At 37.2% G+C, this 14,703-nt stretch overlaps 1 protein-coding gene across 5 annotated transcripts in view; it reads right to left on the bottom strand.

Moving 5' to 3' along the window:
- Window positions 1–14,703, bottom strand: part of MPHOSPH9 (M-phase phosphoprotein 9) — a 42,464-nt gene that overhangs the window by 17,935 nt on the left and 9,826 nt on the right. For all 5 annotated transcript variants that reach the window (XM_073313011.1, XM_073313008.1, XM_073313013.1 and 2 more), the window contains 7 exons: window positions 13,892–13,981; window positions 10,274–10,797; window positions 8,592–8,718; window positions 5,078–5,162; window positions 3,870–3,976; window positions 2,174–2,296; window positions 1,065–1,516 (listed from right to left, as the gene is read on the bottom strand). In XM_073313011.1, coding sequence (XP_073169112.1) covers window positions 1,065–1,516; window positions 2,174–2,296; window positions 3,870–3,976; window positions 5,078–5,162; window positions 8,592–8,718; window positions 10,274–10,797; window positions 13,892–13,981 — 1,508 coding nt within the window. The remainder of the gene's footprint in view (window positions 1–1,064; window positions 1,517–2,173; window positions 2,297–3,869; window positions 3,977–5,077; window positions 5,163–8,591; window positions 8,719–10,273; window positions 10,798–13,891; window positions 13,982–14,703) is intronic.

The following is a 14,703-nucleotide window of genomic DNA, read 5'->3' as shown; positions in this document are numbered from 1 at the left end:
CTTCTCTCACACAGGACTATCTACTGCTCCTATTGAGGTCAATAGAGAAAGTTGGCTTTACTGGTCTAGGATCAAGCTCTCAGTGCTTGTATATACGTACATATGTATATTAACAAATTCAAGACTTTTTTTCTCTCTGCCCGCACAGACCAATAGAAGATATGCATGCTAAATTAAAATAGGGGGGATAAAACAGAAGAAAACTCCAAAACTACCTCCAAGCCATGATCCCTTAGAAAAGACACACACACACACACCCCTTATATAGACTGGGTCTCTTGGTCTCTGAGGAAAGCAATACAGCTTAAAAAGAGGGAGCGAAGGGATATTTGCTTTTCATTGGATAGTGTGGCTCTTTGCTCCTCTTAGCAGGGCGCCACAAATAATAATACATATATATTTTATCCCTTGAAATGTTTTATACATATTACTTCTCACGTTCACTCTGTGAAATAGGTATTATCATCTCCATTTTATAAATGGTGACAGAGGCACAGAGACGTTAGCAGTCATGTTACCTCCTGTGCAAGCTGTTTAATGTGCATGGGATGGGGTGACAGGGTTCTAATGGCTCTCACAACCAATAACGCGGTGTTGGACAAGTCACTTCACTTCTCTGAACCTCAGTTTTTCCTCATCTGTAAAATGAGGATAACAGTTCAAAAAAAGAACTAGATAAATTCATGGAGGACAGGTCCATCAATGGCTATAAGCCAGGATGGGCAGGCATGGTGTCTCTAGCCTCTGTTTGCCAGAAGCTGGGAATGGGCGATAAGGAATGGATCACTTGATGATTACCTGTTCTGTTCATTCCCTTTGGGGCACCTGGCCTTGGCCACTGTCGGAAGACAGAATATTGGGCTAGATGGATCTTTGGTCTGACCCAATGTGGCCATTCTTACGTTCTTAGTTACCTCAGAGAGGGTATGCACAAATCTGTATTACCCCAAAAAACTTTAAGTGACATTCTAGCAGTGTTTTTTTGAGCTAATCCAACCTCTCCCTCCATTCTGCTGAACTTTGAATTTTAAAATTTACATAAGACAAAAGCCAAAAATGCTTACTTTGACAACATCACTGGCTCTTCGAAGGAAGTCACGGAAATACTATATTCTGGTAAATTGTTGTCAGCACATGAAAGCTGGGACTGGATGATCGAAGATGGAGTTAAAGTTAAACTTTCTTCATCAGTGTTGATTAACAGATCATTACTAGTATCAGCATATGGCATCGGAAAAGAACAGCCAATCTTGGTTTCACTTTGGAATGCATTATTTTCCCAAGGGTCCAAATGTAAATCTTTAGTGCTGGAAGTATGTTTTGGAGAACCACCTAGTTGAGGTGAAGTTATATTGCTTGTATGTGAAAATGAATCAGTGTCGGAATGACTTGAAAAAGTGGGACCCACTATAGAGTCTGGAGAAAAAGGAGTCTTCTCACCAAAAGTACTGACAAAACAATGTCCTGGATTCTGCTCACCGGGTTTCATGTGCAATGTTGGATCTAGTGTTAAGACCTATGAAATAAATAATTACAATACTAATAAACTATGATTGGATTTTATGAATGAAGAATCATTTAACCCATTAGAAGGAGATACAAATCTACTGCAGAAACTATTAGAAGTAGTATTACAACAGTTATTTGGTAGCAATACACAAGGGTAGAACTGGGTGGACTTGCAACAGTTTAGTGAGCTGGCACTTTTTTTTGGTGGCAGCTACTTGTCTTCCTGGTTTTCATTTTAATAAAGGAGCGATCTCTGGAACTTGTAGTTGTGAAGAAAACTTTTAAAGTGTCAGCCAAATGTAATCAAATTCAGTGATATCTGCCCAAGACTGCAGAGAATGTGACAATATAACTGCAAGAAAGGTGTGCTGTCCCTAATCATCTCAAGGGATTTTGGTTCTGAAACTTAACAAGGTTGACTCTTAAAGAGTGATTAACTATTTTGTTGATGATTCAAGGAAGAAGAGGGAAAATCAGATATCATGGCATTTGCTACAGTTAGATAAGGTCATGAAGATCTGCACAACCTACATCTTGTCTTTGTTTCAAAAGTGGGAACTTGGTTTGTGAATGGAAAATGAGAGCGAATCACCAGTCTGAAACCTCAGAACATGCCAAATGTTTCTGTTCAAACGTGAGGCATTAATGTGCAAATAAATGTTACCTCTGGTGGGTGACTTGGCTGGGCTGGAGAAATGAGATTCCATTCTGGCGGCTGCTTGCTTTCCCTTTGTTTTTTATGATAAATATCCTTCAACGATGGTTTCATCTCATCACCAGAAGATGACTTAAAAAACAACAAAATTGCTAATTGTTTCCCAAATTAAAACAAATATGATATTTAAGCAATCTTCACCTAATACATTTCATTTAAAATGAAGAACTTAGGAAGGGCTTGTTTAATGCACCCATGGAAAATCACTGAGCTTTCAAAAATATATATAAATCCTTAGTAAACAGTAAGCCTCTCTCTCTATCTCTGAATGCCTGAAGTATTTAAACAAGATAAAAAGCAGGTGGTAATTTTAATTCTACTGTTCTCAGCTAAACCCATGTTAAAGGCAGATTAGTTTCCAGTAGACATTACAAGACTGAAGATAATGAGGAGCTCAATAAAACAATTATTCTGGTTGCTGCTCGTTCAAAACAATAATGGCTACACATTTAGGAGAAGCAATCTATAGTGAACGGCTGAAGAACAGCATTTCTGCCTTTTCCTCAATTTTACTACAATTTCTCCACCTGACAGCCCACAGGACCCCAACACAGCAGTTCATCAGATGCAAGTGAATAATGAAGAAGCAGAATTTGAAAGTGGGAGTTAATAGCAAAAAAGACATTTCCATGGGGAAGTTTACTTCTCTGTGTAATTGACAGGGCTAAATAACAGAAGCCCACCACTCAATCCAAATGAAAATGGATCATCTGAAGTATGATTGTTATGGTAAATTCATAATTGTCTATCCACCGTCTCATCTTCCCTTTAGGCACCAAAGCTTACATAAGACTTCCTAACATTGTAAATCACTGGAGTGACAAGACATTCAGGCCTGCAGGGTTTAAAGATATTTTAATTACTAATGAAGTTTGTATGCAATTGTTTTAGGAGGTATCTCTCAGTTACTTATTTTTTAAACTCTAGGCAAGTGTACAATATGATACATACAAACCTTACAAAATAACCTTTTATTAATTAGATATGTTCCCCACACATCCAAAATGTCAGGATTATCAATTACTAATCTCTTTTACTCACTTAGATCCTCATCAATGCACCCCGTCCCAAAAGCCTGCTGAGTGGAGGTCTTGCAGCATGCCTTAGGGTGGGGAACAAACTCGGAGCATGCTTCCCAGTCCAGGTAGACAGACATGTGCAAGCGCTGCTTGAGCCAGTGCATTTAAAAAAAAGCACAGTGTGGACATTGTAACACGGGCAGTGGCATGGGTGAGCCACCCAAGTACAGATCTAGGGGGTTGGGCGGGTTTGTACTGCTAGCTCAAGTAGAGGTAGCCCATGTCTGTTTATCCAGGCTGGGAGCCATGCACCAAGCTGCAGTGTAGACATACTCTAAAAGGTCTACAGATTCTGTTGCTGTCTTATTAAGAGTGGGAAAGGGGGAGATCCAGAGTTCAGGCTCCTTCATTGACCACACTAGCCTCTATCCCCCTCTCTTTAAAATAGGGGGCTGCTACTGGTAGCTTGAGCACCTCTATGACCTCAACAGCCACAGGATCACAAAAGAAATTAGATAGCCCCTATAGCAGGCAGACTGCAGAGATTGACTCTTTTGCGGACTATAAAGAGCAAATGGGAAACAATGAACAGTTATAGGATTTTCAAAGCAAGAACAAAAAGGTACCTGATCTGATGAAACTTTTGTGGCAAAAATACTAGAAAATTCATTTCTACAATTTTCAGGCAAAGAGTGATACATTTCCTTTTCATCTAGTTTCCAGTAGGTAAGTCCTAAGAAGCAAAAATAAAAGATGTATCACAATTTTAAAGTTCACTTCTGCATAACAAAAATAGTGAAGTCTGTTATGCAGCTGTTGTTTTCATAGCCAACATAGCCATTGTATTAAATACTAGTGTCTACTTAAGCATCTTCAAATCTTTGGCAGCAGCAACTGGTGTTTTGCATCAAGAGGTTTTAACAAAAGTATACTAGTATTACACTATACCACTCCAGAAACATAGTGCCAATAAATTAGTGAAAATATTTGGGCTTCCTCCTTGGACTCTAGTGGACAGATCCTCCACTACCGTACATTGTCATAGACCTATTTAAGTCAATGGAGCTATGAAAATGTACGCTAGAGCTGAGAATCTAGCCCTAGTCATAACTCTGAATTGCCTACTCCTTGGTTTGGATCAGCACTCTGGAGTAAGCTAATAAAATCCTCCAGAAGACCCAGCATCAATGGGATGAACAAACAGCTCCGAGTCCAAGTTGCTGCCTTAAATTCACAGTTCTGTCTCAGTAGGTTATGAGTGGGTGTAGTAAATTTGCATAAATGTACTTCTGTACTTGGTCTTGTTCCTAAAATGTATCTGCATTATGTTCTGATCAAAATATGTCAGTTGATTGTTTGGGTCTGACTGACAAAAACAGGTCTATGCAGTCTGCTCACATATTTGGGGAATGAGTATGGAAACATGCTGCAGGCTTACAGCAGTGGTGCTTCCAAGTTTCCACACCCCCTCTGATCACTGAACCAGGATTGACAACTGAAAATGTTTATTAATCCAGCATAGTGATTTTAGTCCTACTAGGTTTTGAAACATTGCCTTAGATCCTTTGATTTACAGCCTAACTCTAGCTGTAGTGAGATATTGGCTGTGAAAGTCATCAAGGGTTTGAAGGGGGAAAATAGCAAGATGATAATCAGAATTATGTGATTTTAAAAGGTTCAACAGCCTGCCAATGCTAGAAACAAATTTCCTAGAGAAAAATAAAAACAACAGAAGAGGTAACTGTAAAGGACTGAATTCTAAATACTGAGAATCTAAAAGAAAAAAGAATGGAATGTCAGGCTTTACTAGTAATAAACCGGTAATTAACTCTACCTGAAGCTTCAGAGGCTAAGGAATTCGGACTTTCATTTGGTTGGCTGAGGTAAAAAGTGTATGACGGTGAAGCAGCAACACTAGTCTAAAATTCCAAAGGGAAAAGAACATGGTTTATGGACTACAAAACATAAAAGCAGAAAAGGAGGAATAAAGGTGCACCAGTTCAAAATATTGCATTAGAACATTTTTTGTTACACAAACAATGAATTAAAAATTTAGTTTAATAACATGATTCATCTGCATTCAACTGAATTGATATTGAGGCCCAGACATTGTGTGTCCAATACGCTGCAGCCAACAAACACAGCATACTATATTTGTTAAAAAACAAAAAAAAGACCCACACACACATTTGGGAACCCACTTTTTTATTTAATTCAAGTGTGATACGTTTAGTTGAATGTGGTTTTGTGAAATTTCACAAAACTAAGAACTCTCCCATTGTCAGCTTGACAGTCATCTGAATTTTTGCTCCATAAAAGGTGCAATTATAGAGACGACTTACTTACCAATAAATGTGTTATTCTCTCTCCTCATCCTAAGACTGGAATTTCTTACATTCAGCTGTTATCATTATTATTATATAATATATGTTATTATTAACCCTACCAGGAATCAGGAGGTAAATACTCTCTATAATCTTAACTTTGTAATACACCACCAACACCCTTTTGTCATCACTCAAGACTATCTAATCAACCACCCCAACAAATACAAAGTGACACAAAACCTCAACAGAGGTGGGAAGTAGTATGGAGAAGACTACAGCAAATAATTTCAATTTTCATTTTGTCATAACTCTCTCCTCTTCCCTAATCAAAGGAAGAAATGCCTTTCACTAAGCTGATGTATAGGGTAGTTAAACTAGGTTGAGGTCTTACCTGCAGCACTCTGACAAAAATGAAGCATCCATAGAAAAAAGTAGTCCCATCTTTTAAGAAGGAACAGGAAAATATGGCAAATGAACCGGTATGGCTCTATACAAAGGTGTTTTATTGAAGCCTTCATCATCTCAACCCATGAAGTTGTCAAAACTCTAGTAAAATGACCTTTTTTGTGCATTGGTAATGTATTCTACGTGATTTCAAATTTAATTGCATCATCTTAAAAGCCCAGTGCTTGAAGCTTTCTGACCCTATTTAAGAGCCTGGAATCAAACAGAGCAAGCCTTGGGAATCTCAAAACTCCTTAGTACAACCTCGGGGAACCTTCAAAAATTGTTTTACGTTCAGTGAATGAAAACAGCTTTTGTAATGAAGAAACACTGCTAAAACAGAATACGACTAGGATATGACTAGGAACTTCATTCAATGAGGTGCCAAGTACTGCAACTCTCACCGAAGACCATCTCTGCAAGACTTTTGATGTAGTACGTTGATACACTAAACCTTTTGGGGGTAAAATTCAAGATGGGAGTCAGAAATCAACAGACAATGTCTCTAATTTACAAACCCACCTTTAATATTAAAAAATGAAGAGTTTTGGAAGGTATATAAAGCATCATTCTTGAGAGCACCATCCCACCTGCAGGGTTTTCTCAAACCTTCTGCTGAAGCAACTGGTACTGGCCACTGTCAGAAACAGGATACTAGACTAGATTGGCAATTCCTGTGTTCTTCAGAAATGCTGAACTTGCACTCTAATAACTCAAAGATATTTTCTTGTAAAGGAGTCAAACTCAGCATGTCTGTAGTCTTCGATGAAAAATACAATCTTACCTAAATTTCAATACATTTGATACCTATATAAAGTTGTTTTCTGAAAAGCATGTCCTGTATACATGCAGTATATTGCTTTCCTTAATAACCTGTACACATATTGGCATAAAACAAAGTTTTTACATTGCAGATATCCAATCATTTGCAAGTGATTCCAAGAGATTTCTTACTGGGAGAAAGTCCCTAGCGGCTGCAACTTCAAGTTTTGTACTTTCTAAGAATTACATCACACAATCCATTACTCCTCTTCCCCCTGCAGGACATACAAAACTGGATTTTACATTCAGGGTGCCCAAAGATTGAAAGACTAGCTAAGCTCCCTCCAATACCATCTGAAAAGTAAGGAAAAAGAGTCAGAAGCTATATATATATATATGGGGTTTGTTTTTTTTCCAGGAAAAAGCACCAACCGACAAAGGAGTAGAGTGGGAAGTACACCTCAAGAAGGTCTGCTAAGCAGAGCTGGGGAAAATCAAGACAGAAATACTATCCTGCAGTACATTCAAGTTTACTCAAGAGCATGCTAGGGTCTGAAGACATTCCAATCAACTAGGATAGCCCCCACCTCCCACCCTTTTGGCATACTGATGCTGCTCAGCCCCAAATGCAGGAAGCTATTGTTGCTCAGTAACTATGCTGCTTGGCAGAACTGAAAAGCTCAGTATAGCTCAGGACTGAAAAAGGGGAGGATTTGCTAAATGGGAAAGTGGGAACAAAAACCAAAACAAAGCAGAAAAACCTTCCCAAATCATTGCATCACATGTTCTCTCTCTCCCCCAAATTTTTTTTCTTATTTCTTAACTTCAGTTTTTTAAAATTTCTTTCTTCTGCTCTTCAGAGGCATGACAATGAAAAATGAAAAGGTCTCAACTGAGTGCTTCTAGAGCAGCAAAGAGACTAAAAGGAAAGTGAATAGGCAGCACCTTATAAAGCCAGGTGATAAGCAATCCTCAAGGCTGCTACTTCCTGGCAGGTGGAGTCATTAAACAGCTGTGTAGGATCTCTTCCTTAAGATGGTGTCAGGAGAGAGGTGTATGACAATTATTAGTACAATTACCATCGTTCTAAAGCATCATAGTTAGATGTTTGACCAGATTCTGAGATTAGCATGTAAATTATTATACTGCATATTGCTCCTTTAAGGTTAAAAACGTCATGCCAGCTGGCACTTTTATTCTATGGAAGGCAACACAAGAGTGAATGCATTCTGGGCAGACAACATAATGAACATTAAAAGAAAAGGCAACATTATACTTTTAGAGCTACAGCACAAAAACCATGAATACCAAGGCCACAACTATGTACATTACCGTAAGTGGTTTTGAACACCTAATCCAGTGTCCCAAATGTCTCTCATAGGTAGGGCTGATTGTGTGTTTTTAGCACCCTATACTGTAATTGGATTCATGGGGCAGGTTTTTAGTGAAAGCATATATGGGGAGGGACAAAGTTCCTTGTGCTTACATCAACCAATGCTTGAAAAAAGAAAAACCTGCCACGAGTTTTATTATAAAAGGCCAATAAAACTAGTCAGTGGTTCCCAGCTGCTTAAGGTTCCCGACCTGGAAGGGGTGTGCAGGGTCTCCGAGGAGATGCTAAGTGCCCTCAGCTCTGTAGGGCTTCACCTCACATTAGGCCCTACATTTTTTAGGAAGAGATTTCTGGATGTAATACAACACAGTTGCAAAGTATATGATCATTTATAAAAAGTACATACTGTAAAAAGTAACTCATAAAGCTTTATTTGAACATCTGTGTCGAAACATCCTAGGCAGGAGTAGTAGATCACTTACGTTCTCAAATGTTAATTTCTTAGCTTGCTCATTTCCTTGCACAGCGTTCATGTACCCTTCTTCTTCCAGATTTGTTCTTTTCGGCTGGTTTTGTTTCAGCTTTTGTGCCCATGATGTTAGATATTTACTACATGGAAAGAAGAGGGGAAAAAAACAACAACCACACACAACAGCTATTCCCTTTATAGTAACGTAAAAATAATTTCTACTGAAATTCATTTCTTGCTAAATTCATTTCATTCAATATGAAACACAGATATCAAAGTTTCATTGCCCATATGCATTTTTGAGAAAGAGTGAGAAATAACTGAAACCAAATTGATTTTCTGCGTTTTGACTTCCAACAAAAGCACTGATAAGGAAAATTATTGGCCCCGTAAACTTAGAATCAAACTTTCTATATTTTAACAAATCACAACAGAAACTTATATGTATAACAGAGGCACTACACATATTTAGACAAACATCATGTTTCCTGGTCAGTTCAAGTAACCACACAGTGGATTACAATAAGCCAAGTGAGCACTATGTTAATTCACAGAATTATGTTAACAGTGGCACACTGGTGACAGGCTGAAATTGACCAGAACCATGGAATCCTGGCTAGTTCCATAAGTGAAGTGTTTCAGTGCAGTGTGTCTGTTATCAGTCTGATTATGAATAAAAAGATAGCCAAATGTAAAGCAGTAATTTGACTGACTCAACAGCAATCAATGTTAATTTAGGAACAACAGACTCAATCACAACATTAAGCAGGGGCATGGCCACATAGCCTACTATTAGGGGTCCCTTCCAATCCAAGTGATTCTGTAACAGTAGGAGAGATGCAAACAGAGATACACAAAGAAAAGTTATACAGAGAGAGAGAGAGACTGAGACCTTTACTTATGATGAGTAGTACTCTGTGAGAGCCCCACTGACTTCAAGAGGACAACTCATGGAACTAAGATACTAGTCATCATGAACAAGGTTATCAGAATCTACCCCAATAAAAGAAGGATGAGGGAGAGAAACACTCACACCCAGAGGATATAAATATGGAGCAGAAATCACACATTCCCATTTCCACCTCACTGAAAGGGAAGAGTCAGCCACATATGTTATTATATGCTGTCAACCAGCCAAATTAATTTAAACATTTTGACATTCATTTCAGTTTATTGATGATGAAAAGTTCTTCTTACCCTTCGAACTTTCATTCTGCTGAGTACAGCAAAAAAAGAACAATTTTTGTTTTTTGTGATTCATGACAGTCTAACCTATACTACAATGCATGCACACGGGAAACGATGCCATTGCACAAGATAGCAGCATACTAATCACATACAGGCAGACATTCAAAACTTAAATACATGAAATTTGCCACCTATAAATGAAAACACTGCATAGCAACTATGTGTTTTTAGCTCATTTTTGTAATCAGAAATATATCACTGCATTTATCCCCCCATATCAATAAGAGACAAGCATTCCAAATATCATAAAAGGCAAGAAATGTATCATACATAAAAAGCTGAGATAAATTAACTTGACCATATGCCAAGCAGCACAGTACACTTACGCATGCCAGTAGTCTCATTAAATTCAATGGGATTACTTGTGTGCATAAAATTACTCGTGTGTGTTTGCAGGACTGGCGCCACACTGTACTAAATTTACTAATTGGAAAGTCTGTCACTTACCAGTTTGCTTTTCCACATTGACCTTCAGTAATCTCATGTTCAAGTTCAGCAGGAAAAACTAAAATACCATCTTTTAGTGATGGACAATATTTCTCAGTTTTTTGTATAAATTCTCTTTTAGTTTGTACATTGGCTGCAACTGAATCCTTCTTCGTCACAGGTGCATCACCCTGTCCTTTTGAAATCTTCTCTGGATACCCCATGCACTTCAGAATGTCTTTAGAATTCCTAGGATTCAGTTCTGATGCAGAAAGGGTACCATAACCACTGCTCATTGAAATACTATTTACACAACACTCTTGATGCTCAGCAGATGCTTTTGGCTGACTTTCAGCTTCATTAGATTTAAGTTGATTGACAATGCACCGAGTTTCTTCAAAGTTTTCAGAACAAAACCCCATTTGACTTTCTAGTGAAGACAAATTGTTTGCATGTTTAGTGGGAGAACTTTTGCTGTTGAAGGAATCCCATGAAGCATTACTGTTCTGCAATTTCACTAAGTGTCTTATCTCATTCTGTATACACTAAAAAAAAAGAAAAGATGAATAGATAAAATGCTTTTACCATACAATTGTGCCACAAATCCCATTAGTATTTTGATGCATATTACATTAACTTTCATTGTTAGGAATTAGTGAACTTATCTGAACTAATTTCTGGTTAAGGCTTTTCGATATATAGATATATTGTGCATAAAATAAAAACGTGTCCTATGCATAACAGTAAAATGTGTGTTAAAAAAAAATCTTAGTCTGAAGCAGTGAATGACGATCCTCAGCAATCACCTATAAATTTAAAAACATGCATGTGTGTATCCAATATGCCTTCAGAATTATTGTGATTTATCAGCTAAATACAGAGTTATAAATTGTATAAATTGTTTAATCATATCCTTTAAAATAGGCAAACAATTTGTCTCAGGGCAAAGAACATGTTTGCTAAATTTAGGTCTAAAGGAAATTTATATCCAAGTTATACATTTCTGACAATAGAAGGAGAGCTTTAATGGAAGTGGAAACTACAATTCAGCTTTAACTGTAATAGGAATAACATACCTCTGTAAGATTATTTTCTATGAACTCTTTGTTTTAAAATATCCCTTTTAGGTAATAAGTTTATATTATGCAGTTCATTTTGACACAGAGGTTTACTTTTTATGTGTTTGCCTTATGGTTGTACAACATTCTGTCATAAATATCCACACTAACTGGATTATCTATATAGATTTGCTAGAATTAGCAGAGTATGAATTCAAATATTTAATTTTCAGTCTGGATTGTCTCCAAAAGAGCCATTTCAGTATACTGGTAAACAATACACCATTTAAAAATTGTTTTATAATTGCTGATTTACTGGAACAGTTCCAAAGAGTAACCAAATGTTTTTATCAAGTTCTGTGTTGGTACCTATGGCCATGATCCTGCAATAAGATGCACTAGAATTGTAACCTATATCCCCACTGAAGTCAGTGAAGCTCTATGTGTACACAGGGGTCCTCTATGCATGCATTGCAAGATCAGAATCTATAGTTGTTTTCCAGAAATGTAACATACTAAACTCCCATACACTTTAATAAGTTTTCTGTGCACAGGAGTCAAATCTCCTTTAATGTTTCTGGAGAGCACAGATTAAAATATTAAACAAAAACCTTTCTGTCCAAAAATCTGAAAAATAAAAACAAGCCCTGATTCCAAGAGATAGTGAACACCAGCAAAACCCACTGATTTCAGTGGGAGTTGCAGGTGTAATGCACCTCTCAGGATCAGGCCCACTAGCTTTAATTAACTTGTGATAAAAATGAACTACTGAGGATTTTAACTCAGTCTTTTTCTCTCCCTCTCTGTCCACAAAGATTCAAGGATGGAGTTCCTGTCCTAAATTAAAATTTCCTTGGCCACTGGTGATTTGGATCACAAGACCAACAACATTTTCTGTTTTAATTTTCTTTGTGCGGGTGGGGAAGAACTAGACATAAATGGGTCAGATTCTCCATTGCCTTTCAATATGTGTAGGCATTTACATCTATGGAAAGTGTGTAAAACACTACTATTCTAACTGGGCAGCATTGTACACCCACTTTGCACAGATGTAAATGACTCCACAAGGTCAAAAGCAATGGAAAATATTACATAATATCTAGATATTGAATTATCTATTGCAAACGTTCAGACCTATAGTAAACATGTATTTTAGGTAGCTTTTCAAAGAATTTCATATATCAACTGAGGATCTGCCCCGTTGTGATTCCAAACCGAACTCAGGCTCTTTGTCCCTTGGAGTTAAAATGTCACTGACAGCACAGCAAACCAAATACCTCAGAGTGGTACTAAATATCAAAGAAGCTTCTTGCTACATGACAAGTTTTGTCTCCTTATTAAAAATGTGTTTTCTCCCCATATTTTTCCACTGATTCACTGGGCTAAAGTCTGTTCTCAGTTAACCTGTATAAATCTTGAGTAACTCCATTTACTTCATGATGGATTTAATTGAGTTACTCCTAATTTATACTGGAGTAATTGAGAAAAGCATTAGGGCCATTAGTTTTATATTCAACAGTGTGACCATTCATGCAGCTAGTCTCTGCTAATACCACAAAGTACAGAGTTAACTCTTGTAGAGGTAGGCCCTCCTATCAATAAAAGCAAGGCTGGTAAAGCCAACATAGTGTACTAGTCAAGGCTAGCAAGAGCAACAACAACTATAATTAACCTCTACAGCATGAGGAAGAAAATACAAGAGTGCAGGACATGGGTAGGACAAAAATGTTCAGACAAAAATATTTTAAAAAATAAGGAGGTAATAGGAGATAGGATAGAAGAAAAGGACAGTACCTCTTGTTAATTTTATCAATTCAGGAACTGTTGCTTACTACTAGCGTAGAGGGTATCAGGAAAGGGAAGGGAAAAAACAGCAACCAAAATGAAGATATTAAAATATTCTCTCTTTTACATGCTCACACATACATTTTCTTCTAATCTGATATTATTGTGAAACAAGAATGAGGGAGAATTTGAATCCTGACAACAAGATCTTAACATCTTGAATCTTTTTTCATTGTTAGAAAGGGAAGTTCTCCAAGTCAAGGGTAAAATATCTGTTCGAATATTACAATGAATGTTGTACTATGCGCAAAACTCCATAAAACTAAGACAATCATGTTTCAGATTATGTTTTCTGAACTAGAGCAAATATTATTTTAAAATTAGAAAAATATGTATTCCAACTGTTAACGTATAATGGTAGTTATCTATAAAAATCTCATTTGTTGTGTATTTGGTCAAAATACATGTTTATGAAAAAGAACAATTTGAGTCAAAAAACCCACTTTGTTTTTTCCTTTCTAAAAATGTACACTATTAAACAGCCAGGTGATAAGGTACTGCAGACGTCCATATTAAACATCAGAGGTCCAATTTTCCCCCGATATGAAAACACGCAACTCCCATTAACTAAATTTGAACATATGTAAGGACTATCAGGCCCTACATGTATTCACAGAACAAAAACAACAGCAGTGGATGATACAGTGCTGTACTGTTTTGTAAATATACAAAAATTTATCAAAACGTTAAAAAGCAGTCAGCCTAAAACTGCTGCATAAACAAATAAATGGCTTACTTGGATTTGGTGATGGAACTGCTCTTGCTGGGCAACTATCTGCTCTTGACACTGTTTCTCCACCAGTTTGAATAACTGTATCCACCTAGTCTATTAAACCAAAAAGTGAAATAATTAAAAATCATATTGCTTTTACTCTAGCAGCACAATGGGACCCCAATCTCAGTTAAGGCCCCTAGTTATAACTGCAATATAAATAATAATAGCAGCTAGAAAAACAACTACAGCAAAGGAAAAGAAGTGACACTCAAAGTAAACACAGAAAAATAAAAAAAGACACTTCTAGTTAATGTATTCATATCTAAGTTTTATTTAAAAAATAAAGGAGGAAAAAGTGTTCTCTACAAAATTAGACCACGATGGGATGGGGTAGAGATACCTTGACCACTTACATCATTTTGGTCTTCTAGTCAATTGGAAGAAGACCAAGCTTACTTGCATCTTTTGTAAATACATTCAGGGCACTGATGAGATTAATTCATGAGAATACAAGTACAGCCATGTCATCTGCATATTCCAGGTCTATTATGTCAAAAGTCACGCAGTACCACCCCGTGTGCAGCTAGTGATGGCTTCCAGTCAGTCAGTGAACAACAGTATTGAACAGATCAGAAACAGCCATGCACCCTTAAGAGATGCCTCTCTGGTACTCAAACCAGTTGGACACACTAGTACCTAAGCAAACAGCTTTCATTTTGGAAGTGCATATCTATGAAGATTGCAGAATTTGCCAAGCACACCAGCATCTTGCAGGCGGAGCCATAGGGAGCAATGATCCAGAGAGTCAAAAGCTGCTTTTATATTAATAAAAG

Source organism: Lepidochelys kempii, chromosome 15 (genome assembly GCF_965140265.1).
Source record: "Lepidochelys kempii isolate rLepKem1 chromosome 15, rLepKem1.hap2, whole genome shotgun sequence".
Taxonomy (NCBI): domain Eukaryota; kingdom Metazoa; phylum Chordata; order Testudines; family Cheloniidae; genus Lepidochelys; species Lepidochelys kempii.
This window is presented reverse-complemented; position numbering and strand designations above follow the sequence as displayed.